A 27,472-nucleotide genomic window follows, 5' to 3' on the forward strand; every position below is an offset into this window, starting at 1 on the left:
ATCTTTGTTCGAAATAAGACAAACAGGAAGTTAAATAAGTAAAAGGTCAAACAGGAAGTTAAATAAATAAAAACTCAAACCGGAAGTGAGTCTCAAAGCCGAGTGGAACGTCCGAGGTGCTTCCGAAGTCACTTTTAACCAAACAAAAAACTCAAGAGACACGCACTATCTTCATTCTATACTTCGTTTGGAAGCGAATCAACAAACTACTTTTACTATTTTTTTCTGCTCACAAGTTTAACGGAACAGCAACTCGTCCAGCACGGTCGCGTCTTGATGGCGTCAGTAACAGCAACGCGGTGTTTTAATTGAAGTCGATTAAAAAAAAACATGGAGTATTTAAAATTATTTTTCATAGAATTGACACGGAAACTAATGAGATCCATTAGTATCCTCCATTTCTTTCTTCTCCTTTGTATCTTGATGTTGTTAATAACTAGCATAATTATTGCCTCAACGAATGATTGACTGCCTTTGTGATTTTGTGTGTAAAATCAGAGGCCACAGTTCCGTGAGAATTGTAAAACAATTGCAAACTAACGACACGTTCACACAATTAACGTTCGAATTGAATTTTCAGTATCTACTTAGTTTTTTAAATCAAATATATATATATATATATATATATATATATTTGTTTTTTTTTCTTAGTTTGAAAGCCAAAGTGGGCGTTGATTGGCCGACAGTGGCGCACGGGAAAACCAAACCGAAGGAACGCAGCCGGAAGACGAAGGAAGTTGGAGGCTGGAGCAACTCCACGTTTGCCGCCTGAGAGCGAGGCTGAGCGGGGAGCCGGCCGCCATGAAGGACTCGGCGCGGGGAGGAACCCGGACGGAGAGCGAGCTGTGGAAGGCGCACGTCGTCCGGCAACTGCGGCGCCGAGACCGGGAGCAGCACCACAGCTTCCGAGACCTCGTCTGCGCCTGTAAGACGACACCGTACTCGACTCCCTTTTCCATTCTTGAACTAACTCCGACAGTAGCGGTCGTAAGTCTTCCCTAAATGGGATTTAAAACACAAAATATCTCTCTAATAGTACAGTAAAGTACACGTGGAAACGACCACAGCTTACTCCTTTTAGCTAACAAACAAGGCAAAACGCCATAGACAGGCTAACTAATAGCATTGTTGAAACACAAATAGTGTAGCAACACATGCAGACAGACCGGCGTGGGCGTTGACCTCATCGCTGACCTTATAGCGACCTGCGCCGCATTTCGGATATCCGTCCGCGGTTCACGTAAAGAAACATAAATGCTCAAAATGAATTGTGTGAATGATCTGAGTTGATATAAGATTATTGCCATCTTTTTTTTGTGATTAGTCATGAGTTAACGCTTAAACGCACACAAATCACGTGAACCGGACAGCTCAAATGACAATAACGCAGAGATGAGCACAAAACTAAAACGTTTATGTGGTTTAACCCGCTCTATGGCACCCCTGAAAATACTCGCAATTTCAAAATGTGTGACTTTTCTCCTTCAGTTTTCCCCACAAATACAATTCTGTTTCTTCGCAAGGTTCAGACCACTTCCGGCGACGGAGTGACGCTAAACTTGACGGTCGCCACACTGCGCAAATCGCGCGAATTAGGACAATAAATGCCCGTGTGGCCCTTGCTACAGTCTCACTGTCGACAGCAGATCAAGCAGACAGTACACGGCGACGCGGCGGAGACGGAGTTGGGCGAGCTGGCGGCGATTTGACGCCGTTTTTTTTTTTTTTGCGGGAGCCGCGCCCCTGCCGGCGCGGAAGCCAAGTTGTGACCGCCTCCGTGCGCGGACGGTGGAACCTCGTGCAGCCGCGGTTCGGCATTCGCTCATTCACCTTTCGCGGAATCCCCCCTGCTTATTTGCGGGATTTTGGGATTGGGCAGTTACTGCGTTAGGAATCATTCCCTGCTGACGAAATCACGACACTGGGATTTTCAGTAGGCATTGTAGGAACTATCTAGGTCCACTGTATTCAAAAAAAAATAAAATAAAATAAAATCATTTGGGAGGAGTGAGTGAATGATGTCGCTGGCTTCAGATTCCGACTCCCAAATGACTCCAAAGGGACTTTCGGTGGACATTTTAGGGACTAACTAGATCTGCTGTACCAAAATCCCTTTCTAGTGGTCCGGGAGTCGGGATTGAGCGAATGATTCCGAACTCGATCATTCACTCATCTCCGACTCCTGAAGCACTACAGTGGGATTTTCAGTCGCCATTTTAAGAACTATCGAGGCTCGCTGTACAAAAGTAGCTTTGAATTTGTGGAAATTGGGATACGCTTGCGCAAGGGTCCGATTACAATCAAATATGCGACGCTCGGAGCATGCGAAGAATCTGCCGCACGTGCGTCATCGCGTCCGACGGGTTGTGCGAGTCTGCGGCAAAACAATTGCACGCTCAACAGCGGCGGCACGCCTTTTGTCTTCTTTCAGACTCTCGCCTGCTGGACCAAAGCAGCGAGACCGACTCGATCCTCCGAAGCGGAAGACGCGGCGGCTCCGGCTGGCCGTCGTGCGTGTGGCTGAAGGCGACCACTGGAGAGGTGAAAGCGCAAGACCGTCATTCCCCAAGTTTTTGCTAGGGAACCCAGCCTGCGTTTTTTTGCCAAACCCCTAGCTCATTCCTTTTGATTTACCCGATCCCTGCTGATTCACTTTTTTTTTTTAACCGCAACACCCTCTTATTTGTGTTTAGATTTTTTTCGAAAGAATAATACTTTTCGGGGCAATTTCATTCATTCATTTTCCGTACGGGCGTGCCGGAGCCTATCCGCTATCTTCGGGCGAGAGGCGGGTACACCCTGAACACCTCGCCAGCCAATCGCAGGGCACATGGAAACAAACACGCAGGCAAGGGGAGAACATGCAAACTCCACACAGGCAAGGCCGGATTTGAACCCGCAACCCCACAACTGTGAGGCAGACATGCGAACCAGTCGTCCAGTGTGCCGCCATGGCAATTCCAATGATCATCAATTATTCATAGATTTTTGCTATTCGCGGTGGCGCTTGGTTCTTAGCCACTGTTTTTCGCAGGAACTAACGCTTGTTGTCGTTATTCTTTTTTTATCAAATGCAACACCTATTCGGCGGCACGGTGGCCGACTGGTTAGAGCGTCAGCCTCACAGTTCCGAGGACCCGGGTTCAATCCCCGGCCCCGCCTGTGTGGAGTTTGCATGTTCTCCCCGTGCCTGCGTGGGTTTTCTCCGGGCACTCCGGTTTCCTCCCACATCCCAAAAACATGCATGCATTGGAGACTCTAAATTGCCCGTAGGTGTTAATGTGAGCGTGAATGGTTGTTTGTTTGTATGGGCCCTGCGATTGGCTGGCAACCAGTTCAGGGTGTACCCCGCCTCCTGCCCGATGACAGCTGGGATGGGCTCCAGCACCCCTGCGACCCGAGTGAGGAGAAGCGGCTCAGAAAATGGATGGATGGAACACCTATTCACGTTCCCAAAAAAAACCTTTATGGCAATAATAATGAGCGTCAATTATTCACTGATTTCCACTATTGGTGGTCGGGCCCACTCCCTATCCTGTTTTCGTGGAAACCCTCGCTTATTTGCGTTTTCCTGAATACAAATTTCACAATTGCATTTGTGGGTGTATTTAGTAGCCTACGTGTGATGTCACAACAGTTTGTGCTGGCTAATACGAGCGAATAGCAGGGGCCCACTGGATACGCTAATAAAATAATATGAAAGATTACATCAGTAACGGCAGTATCATGGATTATAATAAAAGAAAAGAAGAAAAGATCAACTACCCCCCTCCCAAACGAAAGGAAAAATAACCATAACACTTGACCTATATAATATCCGGTCGGTTGACGGCCTGCTAAAAGTATTGCCATTGCCCCACGAGGCGGCGCTGTTGATCTTAGCACCTGCAACCGGAAACGTTTGGAGAAGGGTGAAATTGTGTGACCAACTGGTCCACACTGGAACAAAATGACAACTTCCTTCCTTTTGTTGCAGTTAGCTTATCAAGTGGTCGAGAGGCAGCAGGAGATGAAAGTCAAAGACAACATTTTGGAGGATCAACGGGACAGGTGACGCACACGCGCACATTTCACTCAGTATAATGCCAGTAAGTAAGGTTTTATCGATATAGCACTTTTTAAAAACACATTCACTGCCATTGACGGCGTTAGAAGTCAAATATCCATGTTAACTGGGAGGGCTGGCAGTGAATGAGTTTTTAATAAAAGAGTGCTTTCAAAAAATAATACAGTCGTGTCATCATTATTGCAGACACAGGGCATTTGGAATCAGCCAGTTAGCCCGGGAAATGCATCTTACAGTGTTGACCGCAGGCGTCTTCGTCAACCCATCCGACCCTTAGAAATGACATGACCTCCGTGTTCCCGTTCCTCAAGCGCATCAGGACGACAAGTCAAATGTTGCAATGTTGGGAATTTACCATCCCCACTGCTTCTAACGGGCATTATGTGACATTTCTTGAAGGTCACCATCTATATGCCACACTGGGCGCACACCGTCAGCATCACGGAAACACACGTAAAGTACGTCCATGCTCAAGACGCGCAAAAGGCAGCCCAAGGCCTCACCCAACGAAGCACCTGCGTGGGGCCCTGCCACCACTAGGGGGCCCACAAGAGCAGTTAACGCTCAACGGAGGCTGGCCGAGTATTTACTGGATTTCTTCGATTTTGAGGAAGGACGGTGTAACATCCAAAAGTTTAATATTTGGATTACTGTAGTTGAGATTTAGTTTTTACTTGACTCAGATATGGGTTAAATTTCATATTTGTTAATTTTTGTAACCTTTTTGTCATCTTGTTTCAAGCACCATGATTGAAGTATTTGCTTGACATTTGATTGTTTACGTCAGTGCTTCTCAAACCTGATAAAATACGTCACGTTCAAATGCAGTACAGTCATGTAGTCGGCCCAAGTGTTCATCAAAAATGAGGCAGAGGTTTAATTCTTCAAAAGCATATCCATTATATATAATATAAAACCTATAATTGGAAGCCACTGTAACATTATGCAGTTTGAATATTCGCACTGTGCTTACATACAAAATAAAATGAAACAAATTTTACTCGTATCTCTTGCACATAAGTTAACTTCAAGTCCTACTTAAATGTTTACAAACAAACAGTTCTTCAAGATTAAAGGCAAATATTTGACTTTAATGAAAACTTCAATACAACTGAACTTTATGTAAAAAAATGTACTGTCTTGGGTTGAAAAAAGTTTCAACTGTACGCATATCTACACTGGTTTACTTTGAATGAATACTCTGTACATTTGAAGTTATTTTGATTGATTTCAGCAATTTTATTTGTCGTTGCACTTTATTGTTCTTGCACTGCCAAATTATTTTTGCACATTGCTGTTGCAGTTTTTTTTTTAAACTAAAAATAATGGACACGTTGACAGTGTTGCAGTAAATGCAGAGTAAGTATTCTGGTTTATTTTTGCAGGTTTTAGTAGAGCGTGATGGTATTTACTATTTACTATGCCACCCTTGTGCTTTACCACTCTGGGAGTGTCATTTAAAAAAAAAAAAAAAAAAAAGTCTTTTTACGACACTTTATAATCTGTTCAGACACGAACGATCAATAATGGACATTCTTTGTGATTTTGCTCCCAGGCTGCTACAGGAAGAGGGCCGCGCGGCGGCCGCGCGGGACGTCCGCCTGCAGCTGCGACTTCGGGCGGAGCGGCTCGGAGAGGAGAACGGGCTGTTGAAGAGCGACTACGACGCCCTGCTGGAGCGTCGGAGGCGAGCCGAGCGCCGTCTCTGCGAGGAGGACGTTCGAGGGAGCGGCCTGCTGGAGGACGTGATCGCCCTCAAACGGCAGGCGGCCACCCGGCTCAACCTGTGCAACGACAGACGTTCCAGGTGTGCGCCCGGAGGACACCTGGGGCGGGGGGGGGCACCAATGTCATCAATCGTAACGTGACGAATGTGTGGGCCTGCTGCTCTGTATGGAAGGTGGCAAAGAAAACGTCTCTGATCAACTGCCGCCATTATTGTTATCATAGATTCTTGTAATTGATTGTTATTATTTTTATAGAAATCGAATGATTTCTGTGCTTTTTTTCAATCAGAGTTGAAGACGTCAACCTTCAGAAAGATTTGCAGACCGCTACCACTTCAAAGGTCAACGTTGACATCGATCGATTGTAAGGCTTTCCCTGATATTGACAAAGTCACCAGCCCCCGCACACGCCCCCATGTTGGGAAAATCATTTTTATCATTCATGTTATTTATCATGAATTGAACCAATCACTGAATTGTTTTTAGTTATATTGGCAACCTTTTTATTTGATTATTTACAATAAATCAAGTCACAAATGATTCAATGAGTTCATACATTAAAATGTACAATGTCGACCTGGAGGCAGTTGTAGGCTTGACCGTCTTGCCCAAGGACACTTGGGCAGCGGACGGACGGAGCCGGGCTTCATGCTGGGCTTGGAGCCCCTCTGCCACGTGCTGAGCATGCCTACGTTGTTGTCATTGTGGAAGTCAAATCATAGGAAACTTTTGTTTGTTTTGCAGCTCGTTCAGCCTTCCGAACGGGAGATGTTTAGCATTAAGGAAAAGGTTTGCAGAAAAAAGTCAAGGGCGCCTGTTGAGGTGAGACAGACCTAGCCCGCCTGAAGGCCTTTTCACACCGTACTTGGCAGAGGGCAGCGCGCCGTCAACCGACCCATTCATGCCACGGCGATACACCGCAGTTGCCCGTTTGCCGTCGCGGCGCTGTGACGTCAGACGGCGCGTCCGGTAGCGGAGACTTTGGCGCAGAGTTTTTTAAGCAACCACTTCCAAGTAGGAGCCCGAGCTGGTGTGTGAGGGTGAGAAGTTCCGACTAGATATAGTCGGGCTCGCCTCCACACTCATCTTGGGCTCTGGTACCAGTCCTTTTGAGAGGGGTTGGACTCTCTTCCACTCTGGAGTTGCCCACGGTGAGAGGTGCCAAGCAGGTGTGGGTACACTTATTGCACCACGGCTCAGCACCTGTGCATTGGGGTTCACCCCGGTGGACGAGAGGGTGGGGGGACTGCTCCTGACTGTTGTTTGTGCCTATGCACCAAACAGCACCCACCCTTTTTGGAGTCCTTGGAGGGGGTGCTGGAGAGCGCTCCCGGTGGGGATTCCATCGTTCTGCTGGGGGACTTCAATGCTCATGTGGGCAATGACAGTGAAACCTGCCGTCGTCCCTGCGCGCTGTCCCACGGTGAACACCAAAAAAACAATTTCTGTGTGAAAAGTCCAACCTTAAGCCCTTTGCTTTCTTCTAAGTCACCATGAGATCACAATGAGACTTTTTTTTTTTTTTTTTTTCTATTTTCCTTCTCAGGTCAGCCCCAGCTTCAGAAAGTTCTCCGAGGATCCTGGCGTCCATCAGAGAACTCTTTCTGTAAGTCCTAACTTTGTTTTGGAAGGGCAGGAAGGTCTGGTCTGGTTCCAGAGAGTCACAGATGGGTACCTCTGTGACGGTGATGTCACACAAAACCACTATGGCATCAGGTCCATGCATATATATATATATATATATATATATATATATATATATAATTCTAAGTCCAGACTGAGGTTTAGGGTTATGAAACCAGTCTGTGGACTTGCTTTGAGGGTTAAGTCTGAACCAGACTGCGGGTTCCATTCAGATTCAGAATACTGTTGTGGAAAAAGGTACTCGTTCTGAAATAAATATCTGAAATTGTCATTTGAAAATGCAACCCTTGCAGGGGGATGCGGATTAGTATCGGACTCTGGCTATTTCCTAACCCCTCCAATAGAAGGACGCAACTAACTGCGTAGCGTCAAGCGTTTCATCCCGGTTAGCTCGTGAGTCTGCTGTCAACAGGAGGAAGCAGGGCCAATCCGTGCGCGGTTCAGAAGAGGAGGAGCTTGCGCGTCCTGTCAGAGTCCCGATGTCAGCTAGAGTTCCGAGCCGAGCGCTGCACATCCTGGTAAGACCTCGTGCGTGCTGTATCTCTAAAAAATAATCCATATTTGTTTTTGTTGCTGCTTTTTTTTTTTTTTTTTTTTTCTATCCTGGTTAAAATGAACCATTTTTTTTGTTTTTTTGTTTTTTAAAACGTTCTGTACTTCCGGTTGGGGTAATTTCCAGATTTTTATAAGATTACGAGTTGCGGCCGACAAGTTGAAATACTACCGTAATTTTCCCCCCCAAAAATCTTACAAAGTCATTAAATGTGTATTATACATAAGTATAGTCAAAGTTAGAAAATTATATCAGAAATGAGGGTATATGAGTAGATATGTTTTAGAACAGCCATCAATTCGTTTTAAAGCTGCAGTGTTAAAACTAAACACTAGGGTAGGAAGAAGGGTTTTCCTGATTCTTGGAGTCCATTTTGGGGGTGCGCACCATACCCATGTGCATATCATACACAAGAATTTACATGAAACGTGTTCAATATTTACGACAAAAAGGCCGATTCCCTCCGAGTCACAACTCTGTGAATTGTACCGTGGAATGGAATGTCGCCAATCAAGAAGCAACCTGACTGAGCAACTTGCTAGTTTTTCTCACCTTTCCAACCGTGGCCGGCGACGAGGCGCTTTGAGCGGTCACGGCAGCCGGCCCTTCGCTCGCCGTCCTCGGAGCTGATTGGCTGTCGGGACGCGATTTGTGGCTTGCGGCTGAAGTGTCCCAAACCCGAGCGAAGAAGAAGAAACGCGCCTATTCACACGGACTGCGTTGACTTGATATGTAATCTCATTGCGCGAATAATTAAATTAGCGTCCGTATTATTATTATTATTATTGTTGTTGTAATTATTTTTATATACATAAACTTTTGTCCATGCCCTGCGATTGGCTGGCGACCGGTCCGGGGTGTACCCGGCCTCCCGCCCGAAGATGGCTGGGATAGGCTCCAGCAGCCTGCGACCCGAGTGAAGATAAGCGCTAAAGAAAATGGATGGCTGGAACTTTTGTCCAAAGACACCACCCATAAAAAAAAATACAAATTTAGACAATCATGTCGTCAACCAGCAGTCACGCTCGATAGCATAGCATACACAGGAAGTCCGCTATCTCCTTTTTGCGTGTTTGGTCACGTGATGTTCCGCATATAGCGCTATTTATATGAAAGGGCGCTATTTTTATCATACCGTCAGAATGTGATAGCGGCCCACGCCGAGAAGCAAGCGAAGCAATGTAGACAAAAGGAACATAAAACGTCCCGTTTGGTTTGACAGGAGGCTCACGAGCAAGGCGTCAACGCGGCGGCGTTCTGCTCCAGCTCCGCCCGGCTGGCCAGCGCGGGAACTGACAGGGTGGTCAAAGTGTGGGAGGTCCAAGCAGGTACGCTGCGCTTCTATTCATCATTGCAAACATTGAGACCTTTTCATAACGTTTGTAAACAATAGGCAGTGGCAGGGAGCTTGACTTGTGGGTGGCTACCTGAACTAAAAACCCTGAGAAAAACTTGTTGCGTTTGGGGTTACGCTGCCAGATAATACCTCAAAAGGTAGACGGTTTTTTTTTCATCTAAATGAATCCAGCCGGACCTGTGGGTGGAGGAGTGGATGTACTCAATAGTTGAAAGATCGCAACTGCTAATTCATGCTAACAAATATTGCTGTCAAATAATGCTAACTTAATCGATATGATTTAAAAAAGAAATTTGTTTTATGCTGATTCCGATATTTGGCAGAGTAAAATTCCAATGACCAATTAATACACTGATTAATTTAAAAATGGAATGAATAGAACATCTTTTTTGGTCCCTTAACGCTTATGACAATAAAAATATGAATTACAGGCTGACGTTTGGCTGTTTTACAAGACTTTGTTGAACTTTGCAACAGAAAGAAAAATCGGCAAAAATCTGCTGTTTTTTCTTTCTTTTTGTTTTGATCATTTTGTTTGTTTGAATGTCATAATCATTATGTTGTAATGAGTTAATGTGTAAAAAAACAAAACAAAAAAAAAAGAAATCGGCATTGGAAAAGGGCTTAAATTGGCCGATCAGTCGGCAGCCGATGAATCGGTCAGGTCCTAAACTTGACCGTGTAATGCTATCAAATGATGCTAACTATCAAATACGCTAACTTTGTTAAATTTTGCTATCAGATAGCTGAGATAGGCTCCAGCACGCCCGCGACCCTAGTGAGGAGAAGCGGTACAGAAAATGGATGGATGAAATGCGAACAGTAGCTTTAGCACATAATGCTATCAAATGCTAATGCTAATGTTTGACAAATTTGTATTGCTGTTGCGTTCAGGCGCCCTCAGACACCAGACCACCCTGGACGGGAGCACGGAAGGTCTGACCTGCGTCCAGTTTGACCCCACGGTGAGTAGCGCCTGTGACCCGTGTCCTGTTTGACCCCTGCCCGGTGAGGAGCGCCCGTGACCTTTGACCTGCGCTCATTCGAGAGGCCGCTTGCGATTGTTCAGGGTCACAGAATTCTGGCGGGCTCGTACGACAAATCTGCTTTGCTGTGGAGTTTGGACCGACCCGTTGCCAAGGTAACACCCGCAATGTCGTTTGTCGTTCATGTGTGTACAAGTCGTGTATGTGCGTTTGTGCGCACACTACATCACCATCATCAAGTAATGGCACAAAGGTTGTTGACACAAGGCGTTTCCTGGCTCCATCAGAAAAGCAAGATCTACTGTATTCCTACAGTACATAAAAGGCCCAATTTGACTGGAAGTGTAGTAACTAAACTTGAAACGTGGTACTTCATCAATCTGGAGACCCAGGTATTTGTAACACGAGAGCAGTTCAATGGCCGTAAGATTTGACAGCAGAGTAGCCCTTGAAAACAGCATAACATTTTGTCTTATCTGTACATGAGGTCCTCGCGTTACGACGTACTCGTCCGCCATTTTGTGTTTCTGCTTAGCTAGTGCATAGTGCTCGTCTGTGTTTGTGCGCCGGGAGTATCTTTGCCTTTTCACACTCTCAGCACTAATGGTAAGTGCAGCATCTTATTTTTTTATTTGAATGTATTTTAGTTTCTTTATACGAAGTGTTAACCTTTCCTGCTACTGTCACCTGACCGTGGTCGGGAGACGCCTTCTCCAGTGCCGAGGTCGTCCCCCTTCGGGGTTAACTAATTTCTCTCGTTGCACAGCCGAGCCGGGTGGCGGCAACAATAAAGGCACGAAGCGCCGATTTGCCGCTTGAATGGCTTTGTTAGCTCCTCTGCACATTCGACGTCAACCGGTCCTCCGCTAATCGCTACTCTTCCCCGGTCGCCGTCACTACACCTGCCACTGTACACACTCGCACTTGTGCGCATCCTTCCTCTTTCGCAGTCCCGTCTCGCACACGCCCACACACGCTGAGCACAACATTAAAGGCCGACCGTAAGAGTGAAAGCTTGCACAACAGATGACGCAAAAAAATGGTCTGCTTAAAAATGACAAAAGGTGTCTGACAAGTTATTGCAAAGATCATTTATGTAAATAGAAAATAAAAGGGGCCCTAACATCGACCCTTGCGGTACCCCCTTTAGAACCCCCCCAGAAATGTTGATGAGGAGCCTGCCATTTGGACACACTGTCATCTACCCAATAAATAATTTCTGAACCAAGAAAATGCATGTTGGGAAAATTTTGCGCAGCTGCGAAACTGTGCTGTTTTTTTCTGAAGCCGGATTGGTACCTTGATAAGGTATTATTATCTTATTATATTAACTATATTTGTCAAGAAAATCCTTTAGTTGATTGCTGACAGGTCTTTCGAAGAACTTTGCTAAAATTGCACAGCTTCGAAATCGGGCTGTAATTGCTGCTAACTGGGGATCGCCTCCTTTTAGCAGAGGAAGAACGAAGGCAGAATTAAAAATGCTTGCAACCGGTTTGTGTGTGTTTGTGTGTCGTGTTGTCGCGTGTCAGCTGACCCTGACGGGCCACAGCAGGAAGGTGACGGCCGCTCGATTCAGTCGCCATCGAGTCGTCACAGGGAGTGCCGACGGGACCATCAGGATGTGGGACCTCCAGAGAGCCGCCTGTACGTCACCTCGACAACAAGTCGTCAAAACCCGTCGGAAAGCAGTCGTAGCTGAATCCGCTAACGCCGGCTTGTTGTTCAGGTGTTCACTTAGCGGAAGTGTCGTCCTACTGCAGTGACGTCGTCTGCTCGGAAAATATCGCCATCAGCGGACATTTTGACCACAAGATCCGATTGTGGGACACCAGGTAACCTCAGCGCGGCCCTGATCTGATCTGACCGGACCGGACTCTTGAACTCATTGACAGCCAGACCCGTTTGCAGCATTGTGACAGTTTTTCTTAAGACCCACAGAATATGGGTTAAAAATAAAATGCACCCAAATACACTAATTGTACCAAAACGTCCCCCGTCAGGCTGTCCGGCTGCGTCCACCGCCTGTCCGCTCACGACAAAGTGACGTCGTTGGACCTCAGCGCCGACGGCCGGCGTCTGCTCAGCTGTTGCCGTGACGACGGCCTCCGGCTGCTCGACGTCCGCAGGTGGAGTGATCACGGCGCCCCCTTCAGGTGAATTCCGGTCCGTCTCTGATTACGATCAATCGCGCTATTGGTGGTAAAAAAAGGTAAAAGCCAGATGGCGGCGAAGCGCTTAAAATGAAGACTGGTATCCCGTTTGGATTGATTTGGGGCGGGGGGGGGGGGCACATTTTGACTTCTTTTCGATCTCACGAGAGCGCAAATTCGCGAGAATGGGACGTGTGCCGGCGAAATGTCAGCGTGCCCGCTTTATTTACCAAGAAAACCACACAGCATTTGTATGTTCAGGAGGAGGAGTCCCCCCTCCCCCAAAATTCAGCAAATACGTGCAGGTTCACTACCGTTTTGTGCGGCAGGGCCGACGGCTTCAAATGTGCCAGCGACAGCACCAAAGTGGCCATCAGGTGAGCTTTTACCACCGAGCGCTCAACTCTCTGACGTGCTCGGCAACCTCTGAGCTGCTTTTTGCGCTTTCCCCCCGCCGGCTGCCATCTCCTCAGCCCCGACGCTTGCTTCGTGGCGGCCGGCTCGGCAGACGGAGCCGTCTACGTTTGGAACGCCTCCACTGGAAACCTGGAGACGCGCCTGGCTGACAAGCACAGGTAACGTCTAGCTAACGTGAAGCGTGGCTAACCCGTAGCTAAAGTAAAGCTCGCGTGACTAAAGTTGGCTTACGTGTACCTCACCTGTGGCTAAAGTGAAGATGTGGCTGACGAAAGAAGAGCTAACACGTAGAAAGACGAATGTGACAAAAGTGTGCGGCTGAAGTGAAAGCTAACTTAGCCAATGTGTAGCTAACCCGGGTTAGGCCTGGTACACACACATCAAATCAAGTTTATTTAGATTGCATTTTTCGTGCATTAAAATGCAACACAAAGTGCTTTACAGAAGTAAACGAACAAAACGACAAGAAATATGCTATACAAGACCCCCCCCCCCCTCCCACTGCCGCGTATAAACGCGCAACACACCCACGCACCGCATATTGCTTAATCGTGTCGAGATATGGCAAGGCGCTGAAGATTCGGCTGAAGGAAGACGACCGGGGAGACCGGCATGGACCCCCCCCCTGTCCCTCCGGTCCGGTATGTGGAAACCGCAGGCTGAAATCCCCGCGGGCGCACCGGCGTGGACGCAAAGGTTAAGAGGACTAAAAGACAACAGGGACAGGATACGAAACTGAAGGGCAATAAGAAATGCAATCAAAATAAGGAATAGATACACGCATAGAAATGAATACGTCTAAATAAACTCAAGTAAGACACGCGGGCTGTTTTTGTGCCCCGATTCGTCCCCATAAGAGGGTCCGAAACGCGTCTGGGCCGACGATCATAAATATTCAACGTGTTCAATATTTACGACAAAAAATCTTCACGTCGTCTTCCGTGAATTGTGACGTGGAACGGAACGTAGCCGACCAAGAAGCGAGCTGACTGAGGAGCGAGGAAGCGGACGGAAATAAACACAAACCTGTCCTCCCCGATGTGCTATTGTGGATAAAAGCGGGTTCCCGGACGGCGAGAAGTATTTTCCGAAGCGACGACGTCGGCGTTGTACAACGCTCGGGAAACACGGTCGCAGCAAACCCGCGAGTGTTTCTTCTTCTTGGTCTTTTGGTGAGTTGGCGCCAGATTTCTACTTCGGAGGACTTGTTTCTCGATCGGCAGCAGAACACAATCTTCCCGTGTGTGGTGTTCTGGGTGGAGATGATTGGCGCAACAAGCCAAACTGTTATATTCCTGATTTTTTTATTTTGCAATGATCATCTTCTCTAGCAGATAAGCAATCTTTAGAGATTTGAAAAATCCTTCTACGGTACGTGTACCAGGCCTAAAGCAGGTGAACAGATGGAAGTTCTTCGGCGGTCAGGGTAAGACCGGATCCTTCTACTGGGTCGGCGAGGTGCTAAGTGCTCGCTGCTGGTTTGCGTCCGTAACGAGCGAGCGAGGATGAAATCTGGAAATGTCGGTCTTTGGAACGCCGGACCGCCGACCGCGTGCCGTCCCTCGTATTAACGTCACGCGCTCGCTCTTCCTTTGATTCTCCAGCGCGTCCATCAGCGCCGTCTGCTGGTCGTTCTCCGGCAAGTACGCGGCGAGTGTGGACAAACGGGGGCGGGCCGTCCTCTGGAGTGACATCTGAAGGCAGAGCGCCGTTTGGAAAACTTTTGTTTTGTTTTAAAGATGAAGAGATCTTTGATTTGAGACGGTCCACGTGACCGTTGAGCCGAGCTGCCTCTGATTCCGATACGAAGATGATCCCAAGTCAAGAAGTCTTCTCAACTTTGCCGCATGTCTTTAAGCTTTTTAAGATACAAAATGTTTTCTCTTTTTATGTGACATTATTTATGTTAGTACGTCGTCATGCTGTCCTCACTTTCGGGGACCTTTTTTAAAGACTTTTAAGATTTGTTGTGTCATGTGAAGAAGAATAAAAGGAGAAAAAAAGTCTCAGTTCTTGCTCCTTGGTGTTTTGAAGGAGGACTTGCAGTATAAAGTCCTGTAAATGCCGTCCTTCGCTCCATCGCGCTTCTATTACAGAGCATTCGGTATATTGTGGTTATTTTTCCACGTCGAACAAACTGCCAACGAAATACAGTCAACGAGCACATTCTTCGCTGACAGTGGCTAACGCTAAAGCTAGCTAATTCTGGATTCTCGCTCGCTGCCTTCCACGTCAGTCGACAGGCCGGGCCACACGCGCACGCGACCTCGCAGGTACGACAGTGAAGAACGTGAGAACGGTGACCCCGAGTGGACATGGAATAGCTGCACCCGACATGCATATGCAGTATTATTGGTATTCCGCACAGAGCTCGAAAATATTCATAAATAATCAAGTAACTATGTGCTCGTTACTCCACGGATGCCCGTCACGCAATTTTGCAAAGCGCTCGTTAGGCTCAATAAAAGCAGCCGATTTCTTTGCGTTCATTTTGGTTCAGTTACGTTGTTTTGTATACGATACATTGCTGTTTTGGTTTGAATGAAAAAAAAAAAAAAACATTTTTGGTGACTTCACTTTGCCCTTTAAATGCTCCCTGTGATGAGGGGGGGGGGGGGGGGGGGCTTTAAGTGGCCTCTCCTCTCATCATGTGACCACAGAGAACACTTCCTCCCTTCAGTTTCCACGGTGACGGGATCCTCCTCCTCTTCCTCCTCCTCATCTTCATCTCCATCGGTGTGTCCGCTTGCTGGCGTCAGGATGGCAGATAAAGGAACCAGGTAGCTTTTTGTGCGTGCGTGCGTGTGTGTCTGTCACATTATGTGACATCTGATTGGGTGGAAATCCTCCAAGCTTGTTTTTTTTTTTTTTTTTCCCTCATGAACTCAATAGTGTAATGACAGGAAGTAGAACAATTCCAGCTTGAATATTTTGTCCGTGTGGGTGTTGACATCCTGTCAAATGTTTCGTATGTGTGTGAGAGACATGGCGGTGTAGAAGCTGGTTACCGTGACAACACAGTCAGAACCACCCATGATCTCACGAGTGTAAAAGTCATCGGCGAGACGGTAGTCGTCGAAAGTAGTCGTAGGCCTGAGGCAGGAAGAGGAGGAGCTAGCCTGTGACGTCACAGCAGAAACAGGAAGTGGCTGATGATTGAAAGGAGTGAAAATGTTCTGGGGGAAAAAAATGGAGAGAAGACCACAAGTGAAAAAAGTCCAAAGAACAGAGGCGCCTCGAGATGCGAGCAGCCGTTGGGCCGACTCCTTGCTTTGACTTGAGAGAGGTCAACGGAGGGCGCTCGGGTGCCGCCGCGCCGCCGACCACGTGACGTTTCTTGAAGACTTAATAACTATTACAAAACCCAAGCTGTCGGCGGCCGTTTTTTCCGTGCATAACATCGGTGAAAGTGAGCGCATGACCCGCTTTAAGTTTCACATTTACACCATCAGCTTTGTCCGTGGAATGCAAAAGACAATAAATGCTTATGGTTTGCAAAACGATCCGATCGGGGTGTGTTTGTGACGGGGGAATTTGAACCAATTATTCAAGTAGCGGCCCACTTGGACGAGTTCAGGAATAAATGGCCGCAATTGCTAAATGGTGCCGCGTCGGGGAGGACTTGGTGACTTTCACACACCCCTTCGGGTTTTACAGCAGTACTTAACGACAGTATATTTATCATCCTCAATGTAACTGAGGTCACTGTTGGCAAAATATGTGGCACAGATGAACGGCGCCAGCCAATCGGTGCGAAGCTGTTTTCCATGTTTACATTGGGGAAGATGAGCAATCCAATCAGAATAAAGCTCATTTACATGTCGCATATTCATGAGAAATCCTGGCAGGCATAAAAAGACCAACTTCAATAGTTTGAAAAAGGACATCCTGGGTATTTGCAACCCAAATAAGCTTGGAAACCCGATAAAAGGACATCAAAGATGATCAAAAAGAATTGTCAAAATGTGATGCCACGGGACCTTCAATATATGTTTCATCAAATAAAAAGATCTCGATCTATTTTTAGATAAGCAGGATAAATAGTAGCGTAGATGCACGTCGGTAACGATGAGCGACGCGGTCGCGTTTTGTGACGCGCTTCCGCTCCGGGTTGCCAAACTCTTCGTTTATAATTGGACACAAATAAGAGGAATAAGAACGAGCTCGACTGAGGAACGAGGAATCTCCGTGCCTGCCCGTGTGTCGCTATTCTACTGCCCCCCCTGGTGGCCAAGGCACGCGCATCGCAAGGAGCAGCGTAAAGACCATCGAATTGAAGCAAAAGGTTTGACAAAATGGTTTGATTCATTTCTGCAAGTTTTTCCTCATTCTGAATTTGTGGCGTTTCTGTTCATTTCAGTGGAGAAAGAAAAAAAAATGCTGTTTCAGAGAAACTTGAAAATTATTATTATTATTTTTTAATTCTTTAAAGATCAGTCGAAAGGTTTTCCCTTGTATAATTTCAGTCCTAATCATCAATGTTTGTTTAATTTTCAGAGTATTTAAAAAAGCAAGTCCCAATGGCAAGGTGAGTCGTGGAGTTCTCTTAACTTTCTCACCGGCTCGATCGGCCGCCGCTGAACGCTGTGACCCCTTCAGCTCACCGTCTATCTGGGCAAGAGAGACTTCGTGGACCACGTGGACCGAGCGGAGCCCGTGGGTGAGGGCAGCGTCCAACAATGCGACTTTTGCGGCTTCTGCTTTGATGCTTTCCCCCCCCCCCCCCCCCCCCCCCCCATCAGATGGCGTCATCCTGATTGATCCGGAGTACTTGAAGGAGAGAAAAGGTGGGCATGGCAACTGGACGTTGGGAATGTCCAAAGCGATGGCTGATTTCCAAATTTGAACCTCGTTTTGCAGCGTTCGTGACGCTCAACTGCGCGTTCCGATACGGACGGGAAGATTTGGACGTGCTGGGCTTGACGTTTCGTAAAGATCTGTTTGTGGCCCACGCGCAGGTGTTCCCTCCTCTTGGCGAGGAAAAGAACAACTTGACCCGTTTGCAGGAACGTCTGATGAAGAAGCTGGGAGAACACGCCTACCCGTTCACCTTCCAGGTACGCGCTTCTCACGCCGTCGTGGCTCATTTCGACATCGTTTGATCGATAACGGCCCACTGAATTTCCTTTAGAAAGGAAATCAATTTGACCAGTTGTTATCAGGTCATCAAGGAGAAAATGGGATTCCAAAGTCATGTTTTTCAAAGTTTTCAGGCCGAACTTTGTTGTTTTCTGACGATGCTAATGACATTTTTGGATGTGCCGGCTCTTTTTCCCCTCTCGCTTCATTTGCCTTTTACGTGAAAACGAACACAAACGCATCTCGGCGTCCAAAAAAGTGTTGTTTTGTTTTTGGCTTCCTTTCACAAATACCACTCCAGCTGTCGCTACCATTAATGCCACATGATGAGGTGATGAGGCAGCCATTGTGCCAGAATTTGTGCCAGTGTGGAAACTATTGCATGTCTTTACCGTTATTACCCTTGTATCAAGACAAGAGTGTAACGGCTTGAATGAGCAATTGGGATCCTTTTCTGCACTCGTTTCCGGAGGACAACACGCTCGCCCTGCCGGTGGAGGCCATCTTTGATGGAGGACACGGGCGACGCCTCAAACTTTGGTTGACATAGATGGCTTTCTTAGACCTCTTTGGAACCAGCCGTCCTCCCTATCCGTCGCTCTCCTGAAAGGAATGTCTTTGCTTCGACCGAGCAGCCCACCGCGATGTTGCGCCACGCGCCTGTGCGACGGCTGCTTATTCTCGCCCACGTAAAGGTCATTGCGCTCCTCGCTGCGCTGCCACAACGTTGCAGAGTTTGGGTGTCAGGATTTGGAGAAGCCTTTTGAATTCGAGGCGAAACGTCTTCACCGACAGGAACAATCGAGTCGGCTTCATTCAACCGATTTGCCGATTACAATGACCCGGACGGCTGACGATCCGCACGGACATATTCGAGCAAGACGATATTGCTGAATCACAGATTTGTGTGTCCAACGTTCGTGCGTGCGATTGAAGTGCACATTTGTGTTTGTGAATGAGGCCCATTGCGTGTCTTATTTGCATTTTGATTGTCTTTCCAGATCCCGCTGAACCTGCCGTGTTCCGTCACGCTGCAGCCGGGTCCCGAGGACACCGGAAAGGTGGCCGCCGCACGCCTGCCACTGCTAACGCAGCTTATGCTACGAATCGTGTGTGTGTGTGTGTGCATATATAATGTAGTCGGCGCGGTGGCCGACTGGTGAGCAAACCCGCCTCACAGTTGCGGGTTCAAAACCGGCCTCGCCTGTGTGGAGTTTGCATGTTCTGCCCGTCCGTGCCTGCGTGGCTGTTCTGCGGGTACTTTGGTTTCCTCCCACATCTAAAAAAAAACAACTGGCAAGCAGTTGAGGGTGTACCCCGCCTCCTGCCCGATGATAGCTGGGATGGGCTCCAGCACGCCCGCGACCCGCGTGAGGACAAGCGGCTCACAAAATGGATGGATGGGTGAATTGGCAAATTGTGAATCCCAAAGAGGCGGGGGATTGCTGTATGCATCATCGCGGTATGGACTCGCTTGTTTGGGCAAAAAAAAATAAATAATGCTAATGCAAATTTTCACGGATTCTTGCTATTCATCGGTCTGAACACAAGAAATCCGAACCGTCGGCGCTAGTATGTTTCCTGTCGACTGCCGAGATGCCGTCGTTTTGTAGAAGTCTCTCGTTTGTGGGAGCGGCAGAGGCTTTCGAGCGCGACGGTCTCGCTCGAATACTCAGAAGCCGCTCCTGTACTCGGGACGAGAAGGTGTCCCCTAGTCGGGACCGTTCGGAAGGTTTTCATCCTTTCCCGGCGGCTCCTAAAAAGTCCAAATGATGTCTTCAGGCCTGCGGCGTGGACTTTGAAGTCAAGGTGTTTTGTGCGGACAACGCCGAAGAAAAGATCCACAAAAGGTAAAAGGCTTCCACAACATGCATTATGAATACGAGCGCATTAGTAGCACCAACGCTTCCCGAAGCCCGCGATCAATAAGCTTTCTGTCTAAATGAAAGTCGTCCGCGGCGCAGGAACTCCGTTCGCCTGGTGATCCGGAAGGTTCAGTTCGCTCCCGAGAAACCCGGGCCTCAGCCCACCGCCGAGACCACCAGACACTTCCTGATGTCGGACAAACCTCTGCACCTGGAGGCGTCTCTGGACAAGCAGGTGAGCTCCCGAGGCCGGCGCGCGTGCCCGCCCAGAAGGAAAGATGTTGGCGCGCCTGTCGCCTCTTTCAGATTTACTACCACGGCGAGCCCATCAGCGTCAACGTTCACGTCACCAACAACACCAACAAGACGGTGAAGAAGATGAAGGTGTCAGGTACGAGGCCGGCGCGAGGGCGCCGCTGCTTCTTCGGCCTCGCTAACCCGTTGCGCCGTCTTCCGCAGTGCGACAATACGCCGACATCTGCCTGTTCAACACGGCGCAGTACAAGTGTCCGGTGGCCAGCCAAGAGTCCGAGTGAGTCCCGCGGGAAAACCGGATCGACCCCGAGCCCCGCCCTCCCACGGGGGACAAAACTTGTCATCGTCCCACTTCGAGCGCCCGTAGAGACAAAGAAACAGAATAGCGCAACTATTTGTTGTTGAGGGGATGCTCGTCCGCTGCCCGACGTCCGCCGAGGCACCCTCCGGCGACTTGGGATTGTGACGTGCCTCAAGTATACGCAGCGGACTGCGCCGTCACGGGGCCCGGCGCTGTGCCGTGGCAGCGGCTCGACTCGCTTCGCAACAAGTTTGAATTGTTGACATTTTTTGCAGATTTATTAAAAAAGAACAACTGAAATATCACACAGCCATAAGTATTCAGACCCTTTGCTGAGTATTTAGTCGACGCCCCCTTTTGAGCGAATACACCGATGAGTCTTTTTGGGAATGACGCAAGAAGTTTTCCACACCTGGATTTGGGGATCATCTGCCATTCCTCCTCGCAGATCCTCTCCAGTTCTGTCAGGTTGGATGGTGAACATTGGTGGGCAGCCATTTTCAGGTCTCTCCAGAGATGCTCGATTGGGTTTAAATCAGGGCTCTGGGTGGGTCATTCAAAAACAGTCACTGAGTTGTTCTGAAGCCACTCCGTCCGTATTTCAGCTGCGTGCTTAGGGTCATTGTCATTTCGGCCCAGTTTGAGGTTCTGAGCGCTCTGGAGAAGGTTTTGGTCCAGGATATCCCTGTACTTGGCCGCATTCATCTTTCCTTCGATTGCAACCGGTCTCCCTGTCCCTGCAGCTGCATGATGCTGCCACCACCGTGCTTCACGGTTGCGACCATATTGGACGGGTGATGAGCAGTACCCGGTTTTCTCCACACATGCCGCTTAGAATTAAGGCCAACAATTTCTATCTTGGTCTCATCAGACCAGAGAATCTTATTTCTCACCATCTTGGAGTCCTTCAGGTGTTTTTTTTGTTTTTTTTAGCAAACTCCATGCGGGCTTTCATGTGTCTCGCACTGAGGAGAGGCTTCCGTCGGGCCACTCTGCCATAGAGCCCCGACTGGTGGAGGGCTGCAGTGATGGCTGACTTTCTAGAACGTTCTCCCATCTCCCGACTGCATCTCTGGAGTTCAGCCACAGTGATCTTTGGGTTCTTCTTGACCTCTCTCACCAAGGATCTTCTCCCCCGATCGCTCCGTTTGGCCAGACGGCCCGGCTCCAGGAAGGGTTCTGATCGTCCCAAACGTCTTCCATTTCAGGATTATGGAGGCCACTGCACTCTTAGGAACCTTAAGTGGAGCAGAATTTTTTTTGGTAACCTTGGCCAGATCTGTGCCTTGCCACAATTCTGTCTCTGAGCTCTTCAGGCAGTTCCTTTGACCTCATGATTCTCAATTGCTCTGACATGCACTGTGAGCTGTAAGGTCTTATATGGACAGGGGTGTGGCTTTCCTAATCAAGTCCAAATCAAACACAACTAGACTCCAGTGAAGGTGTAGAGCCATCTTAAGGATGATCAGAAGAAATGGACAGCACCCGAGTTCAATATGAGTGTCACAGCAAAGGGTCCAAATACTTACGGCTGAGTTATATTTTTAGTTTTTCTTTTTTAATAAAGCTGCAAAGATTTCAACAATTCCGTTTTTTCTGTCAATATGGGCTGCTGTGTGTACATTAATGAGGGGGAAATGACAAATTTTAACAAATGGCTGCAATATAACAAAGAGTGAAAATTTTAAAGGGGCCTGAAAACCTTCTGCACCCCACTGTATGTATGTATTTTTATTTCTTAAGAAACAGCCATTTTGAATGCAAAGTTTTTACAATTGTAGTTGTAACTATGCGAAGAACAAAGCAGGGAGTTGAGGCGCCACTTCTTCTTTTCTGCTGCTTGCCACACAGTGTAGAAAGAAAGTACAGTCGTAGATTAGGAATTGTTTTCCCCAAATGTTTCTCAACGCGCCATTTCACTAAAAAAAAGGAGATCGGGCCGCAGTTTGGAGACGGCGGAGCCGGAAGAGCGTCTTGACCACGACTCGTTTGTCTCCTCAGTGACGTCGTCGCTTCCAGTTCGACTTTCTGCAAAGTTTTCACGCTGACGCCGTTTCTGTCCAACAATCGAGAGAAGCGAGGCCTGGCGCTCGACGGGAAGTTGAAGCACGAAGACACGAACTTGGCCTCCAGCACGCAGTGAGTCGCCAGGACGACGCCGACGTAGACGGTCGCGCCGACGGTGACGACGGATGTCGTCGTTGTGTTCAGGTTGCGCGAGGGCGCCGACAAGGAGATGTCGGGCATCGTGGTGTCGTACAAAGTGAAAGTCAAGCTGCTGGTGTCTCGAGGCGGGTCGGTCACGTTTTTTTTTTTGTCTTCAGGATTACGCCACCCGGCGGCTACTCGCCGAGGTGTACCGATCATTTTGTTTGTCATCCGCAGGCTCCTGGGAGACTTGGCCCCCAGGTAAGCTTCGACCCTTGACCTACGACATGATGCAAATACAGCTATTGACTGCGACCTGCCGCCAATAATAATAATAATGCATTCGACTTCTATGGAGCTTCTGTCGGCGCTCAAAGACAATTGAACGCACTCCTCGGTCGCAGCCGGCGGCGGGTAGCGACCCGTGTCGCCGCGGCTGCCCCGCAGGGGGCGCCCGGCTGCCCTTCTGCGCCTACGGCCTCTCCCGTTCACTCGTAGGTTGCGGTTAAAGCGTCTCGCAACGACGACGTGTGCCCGCAGTAGCCAAAATCCGCGCGTCGTCATAATCGGCACTCGATGCCCGAACGCACCTGAGGAGGAGGCGAGTGACGTTTCTGGAGCTACTGAATTTGCATGTTCGTGTCCTTTTTGTTGTTGCTAGCTGCTGGATTTGCATGTCCGTGTCCTTTTTGTTGTTGCTAGCTACTGGATTTGCATGTCCGTGTCCTTTTTGTTGTTGCTAGCTACTGGATTTGCATGTCCGTGTCCTTTTTGTTGTTGCTAGCTACTGGATTTGCATGTCCGTGTCCTTTTTGTTGTTGCTAGCTACTGGATTTGCATGTCCGTGTCCTTTTTGTTGTTGCTAGCTACTGGATTTGCATGTCCGTGTCCTTTTTGTTGTTGCTAGCTACTGAATTTGCATGTCCGTGTCCTTTTTGTTGTTGCTAGCTACTGAATTTGCATGTCCGTGTCCTTTTTGTTGTTGCTAGCTACTGGATTTGCATGTCCGTGTCCTTTTTGTTGTTGCTAGCTACTGGATTTGCATGTCCGTGTCCTTTTTGTTGTTGCTAGCTACTGGATTTGCATGTTCGTGTCCTTTTTGTTGTTGCTAGCTTCTTTTACAAATGTCACGTGATGTTGTTGCAATACACCAGAGGGATCTGTGAAGAGGCAGCCATTTTGCATTCACACAGTAGCAGAATGCTGTTATTTATTTCTGAGATGAAGGAATGAATGAATATGTATTGATTTGGGAAAACTATTGCATGTTTTTACCGTTATTCCGATCGTATGGAGACAATAGCGTAACGGCTCGAATGAGTAGTCGGGATCCTTTACGCGCTAGTATCCGCAGAGTTTGAAGGGCGACGCGTGTCAGTCTTATAAAAGGAATTCAATTTCATCGGCTCCGTCGATCACGATTGCCTTGACTCGGAATGCTGACGAGGCTGTTTCGGCACGGAAGACGTTTGCTCAGAAAAGCCAACGCGGCATCCAAAAATTGCTAAATTACAATTGTTTTCTTTCACAAGTGTCTTTATCTTTACCGTTTATCGAATGATAATTCAAAAATGACCCGTGAACGACAGACTTCAACGGAGGCGAGAATCTGCGCGGCCAGAAAAGCGCCCGTAAGAAAACGGTTTGGCCCGAAGTCGTCGAATTGCGCTTTTGCCGTTTGGAGGCTGGGAAATTGTAACGGCGACGTAGACTGCAACCTCGCGAGGGCTGTGAGCAAACTTCACTTTGACTTTTCAGTCGACAAAACAGGACGTCGGATGAAATCCGAGCACGGTGGCGCCAATGCAGGTTTTCCTCCCCAAATCTGCGAACAGGCGAGTTTGTTCACTGTATGAGTCGTTGATTTGTTTCCTAGTGACGTGTCGCTCGAACTTCCCTTCACGCTGATGCACCCCAAGCCTTCGGAGGAGTCGCTCCACGGCCGAGAACGTAAGCGCTAGCTTTAGCTTTAGCCACGCTAGCACGTCCCGCTAACGGACGCTCGTGTCCGATCTGTTTTGTGTTGCAGCTGCTGATGAAGCGCAGAGCGACGCCAACCTGATCCAGTTTGACGCTAAGTAAACACTGCGTGCGTGCGTGCGTGTTGGTGCACCTCCCACGCGTGTGCCGTACGTGCACTCGATGGGCGGATGCGTGGACCTGAACGCGTCTGACGTGACGTGATCAACGCGACGTTGTGTACAGTGGAGCTTTGCATGTTTGCCCTTTGCCACACGCGCATTCACCTTTTTTTTTTGGGGGGGGGGGGTCATGAAAAATGCTTATTGGCAGAGGGAAAAATAAATTCATATATTTTCAAGGCGTCAATTATTTGTAGGTACTACAACTTGCAAGAATTTCTCTTTCTTCTTCCCGTTTTATTTTTTTTGTCTGCAGGACTTGCGGAGTTAGTTGATACAGATTTCATTAGGTTTGACTTCAAGTGGTATTGTTCAGCAATATCTGAATTTGCACATTCATATTTGATGGAGTTATTTTCATTTCATTTGACATTCATACTCTGGTTTAAAAAATTCATCAGAAGTACTCAAGTAGTTTATTGCACTGAGTACTTTGTTACGCTGACTACTTTTGACTTTTACTCGAGTCATATGATTGGAAAGTCAGAGTAGTCTTACTCGAGTACAACATTTGGCTACTCTACCCACCTGTGGCGCCAACAGACGAGCCGTATTTGATGGTCTCATTTTGTGCTATTGTTCTATTTAATGTTGCTTAATTCAGCAGGTTTAAGGTAATAAGCTGCTCCAAAAGGCACGTGGATCATGTAAGCGTAATGTAGTTCTGTTTGAAAATAGGATAGTTTCGCCCGAAGTTAGCCGGGATAGGCTCCGGCACGCCCGCGAGCCTCGTGCGGATGAGCGGTGCGGAAGATGAATGAATGAATATTTTCAAAGGCTATTTTTGAACAATGCATTTTGTAACTTTTATGGGTGACGACTTAGCGGCAATCGAAAATGTGACAACAGTTGAGAAAATGCTAATTATCGGCTGGTAACGATCAGCCCGATCAAATCGGTGTAAAGTCGAGTATTTTATTGTTGGGTTGAAACATTTCCATTGACTTTTTTACCCTAAGTACATTTATAAGTGTGTACTTTTGTGTGGATTCATTATTTTTCCCCAGAATAGTTTTTTGCGCGAGTATCACTACTTTTACTCATGTACTGAATACCAGTATTTTTGACATCTCTGTATAAAACGGTACTTGGCTTAAAATGATTGCGCATAAAGGTTAAAACTACCTAAATAAAACAAACATTTATAAATGATTGCATGCGAATTGTTGTAGTTAAAAGTTTGCAAAACTCGTCTCAGGCAAATTCCCGGCGCTAGGAAGGTGCAGTTTTATGCCGTCGCTAACCTTTGGACTTTTTCTTTGACTTTTCTGCCCCGCAGCGACGACGACATCATCTTTGAAGACTTCGCCCGTCAGCGGCTGATCGGCGCAAAAGACGACGAGGACGAAGAGGCGGCGGAGGTTTACGACAGGTAGACCGGGGGCGAACGGGGGCGCCGCCCGCAGGTCCCGGAAACGCTCCGCGCCCTCTCGCTCTCGTCGGCCTTCGGTCGACGTCCGCTAAGCGTGCGTCTGCCTCGTCGGCTCGAAGGTTCGCGAGTGCCGTAATGCGTCCGATTTGACTTGGAACATCTGCATGCGAACCGCTTCGCACGCGAGACGTATTCGCCGCCATTCGGTCGCTTTCCCTCAGGCGTTTTCCGACAGGCCATAATAGTTCGACGACGGGTCTGCGAGTTCTTAAAAGGCACATTTCCCAGATGCCGCATGAATAAAGAACATCAACCATATCTTACTCCTATTATTTATGATGATGATTCGCCCCACTTTTTTCGACACGAAACAACTTCCACATTTCTCGACAGATTCAAATTGTTCCAGCTTCAACATATTCCCAAAATGAACGCGAGTGAATGTATTCATTTTCTAATTGCCAACATTTCCCGCAATTCCACGTTTTTCACCAAAACCAATGGGACATTCGACAAAACACTTTCACATTGTTCCCGGTTTGAATTTCAAAATATTCCGCTCATCCAGTTCGTCTTGACCTTTCCGAAAATGTCATATTTCCCCCCCCCCCCCGCATAATTCTCATATTCGACATTATTCCCTCCACCGACATTTTTTGACCGATTCAAACAATTCCAACTTCAAACTATTCGTCTCATTCCAATTCCCCAAAGTTTCAAAATAAAACCCCCAAATTCAAATCACAACTCTTTTGGGTGCACGTCTTCTTTTTGTGATTGTGTAACAAATAGTCAACAGTATACAAATTGATCAATAGTATGCATGTATCCAATGATCAGTAGTATCCATGTATTGTGTATGATTGACAAGTGACAAAATACTATACTGTACATGTGAATCCAAATAAAGTACAGCTGATGTGAACAATTTCTAGCATGAATTTTTTCATGGCCATTATAATGAATGTAAATTATTTGCAGATTTTCAGGGGTTCACTGTATAATCTCCCAAAAAGTATTTTGTTCGGCAAAATGTATTTCTGTATTAAAACGACTTTTGTTCTAACATTTTATATAATAAACATTTTCTATTGTAGAACCCCATTTTCGTAAAATTCTAAAATTGTTCTAGAATGTTGTTAGCAACCCTGCCAATTTCAGTAATGAAAAAAAATTAATGAATGCAGCTGGCTGTTTGGTCTGAGGGGCGGGTCGTAGGCGCAGAATGGCAGCCACTCTTCCCTCAGACTGCCCCCTGCAGGGCAGCTGTGGCTACACGAGTAGCTTACCACCACCAGGTGTGACTGTGGAGTCAATGAATAGTGCGTGCAATTGTAAAGCAGTTTTGAGTGCCTAGAAAAGCGCTATAGAAGTCGAATGCATTATTATTATTCCGATAATATGCCAT

At 47.6% G+C, this 27,472-nt stretch overlaps 2 protein-coding genes across 2 annotated transcripts; both read left to right on the forward strand.

Moving 5' to 3' along the window:
- Window positions 1-68: 68 nt before the first annotated feature.
- Window positions 69-12,863, forward strand: atg16l2 (ATG16 autophagy related 16-like 2 (S. cerevisiae)). The gene is made up of 16 exons (XM_061781912.1): window positions 69-281; window positions 652-925; window positions 2,432-2,541; window positions 3,977-4,050; window positions 5,622-5,873; window positions 6,083-6,157; window positions 6,538-6,615; window positions 7,340-7,399; window positions 7,850-7,955; window positions 9,213-9,318; window positions 10,242-10,312; window positions 10,417-10,488; window positions 11,866-11,980; window positions 12,097-12,168; window positions 12,337-12,489; window positions 12,816-12,863. The coding sequence occupies exons 2-15, from the start codon at window positions 802-804 to the stop codon at window positions 12,378-12,380; spliced, it is 1,359 nt and encodes a 452-aa protein (XP_061637896.1). The 5' UTR covers window positions 69-281; window positions 652-801; the 3' UTR covers window positions 12,381-12,489; window positions 12,816-12,863.
- Window positions 12,496-26,994, forward strand: LOC133482157 (beta-arrestin-1-like). Its single transcript, XM_061781908.1, has 18 exons — window positions 12,496-12,863; window positions 12,960-13,061; window positions 15,584-15,683; window positions 17,401-17,431; window positions 17,503-17,563; window positions 17,646-17,690; window positions 17,764-17,960; window positions 18,984-19,043; window positions 19,765-19,832; window positions 19,947-20,082; window positions 20,154-20,238; window positions 20,307-20,379; window positions 22,405-22,542; window positions 22,615-22,698; window positions 22,789-22,812; window positions 24,428-24,501; window positions 24,581-24,629; window positions 25,972-26,994. The coding sequence occupies exons 1-18, from the start codon at window positions 12,692-12,694 to the stop codon at window positions 26,066-26,068; spliced, it is 1,596 nt and encodes a 531-aa protein (XP_061637892.1). The 5' UTR covers window positions 12,496-12,691; the 3' UTR covers window positions 26,069-26,994.
- Window positions 26,995-27,472: the final 478 nt, after the last annotated feature.

This window comes from Phyllopteryx taeniolatus, chromosome 8, assembly GCF_024500385.1.
Source record: "Phyllopteryx taeniolatus isolate TA_2022b chromosome 8, UOR_Ptae_1.2, whole genome shotgun sequence".
Lineage (NCBI taxonomy): Eukaryota > Metazoa > Chordata > Actinopteri > Syngnathiformes > Syngnathidae > Phyllopteryx > Phyllopteryx taeniolatus.

Excerpts from the sequence above, each read along its gene's own strand:
- atg16l2 (XM_061781912.1), top strand. The coding sequence starts at position 802 with ATGAAGGACTCGGCGCGGGGAGGAACCCGGACGGAGAGCGAGCTGTGG. Across the intron at positions 7,400-7,849 it reads TCCATCAGAGAACTCTTTCT|GAGGAAGCAGGGCCAATCCG; the intron begins GTAAGTCCTAAC and ends TGCTGTCAACAG. Across the intron at positions 11,981-12,096 it reads GGACCTCCAGAGAGCCGCCT|TGACGTCGTCTGCTCGGAAA; the intron begins GTACGTCACCTC and ends GTCCTACTGCAG.
- LOC133482157 (XM_061781908.1), top strand. The coding sequence starts at position 12,692 with ATGTCAGCGTGCCCGCTTTATTTACCAAGAAAACCACACAGCATTTGT. Across the intron at positions 17,564-17,645 it reads GGACCGAGCGGAGCCCGTGG|ATGGCGTCATCCTGATTGAT; the intron begins GTGAGGGCAGCG and ends CCCCCCCATCAG. Across the intron at positions 17,961-18,983 it reads CCTACCCGTTCACCTTCCAG|ATCCCGCTGAACCTGCCGTG; the intron begins GTACGCGCTTCT and ends TTGTCTTTCCAG.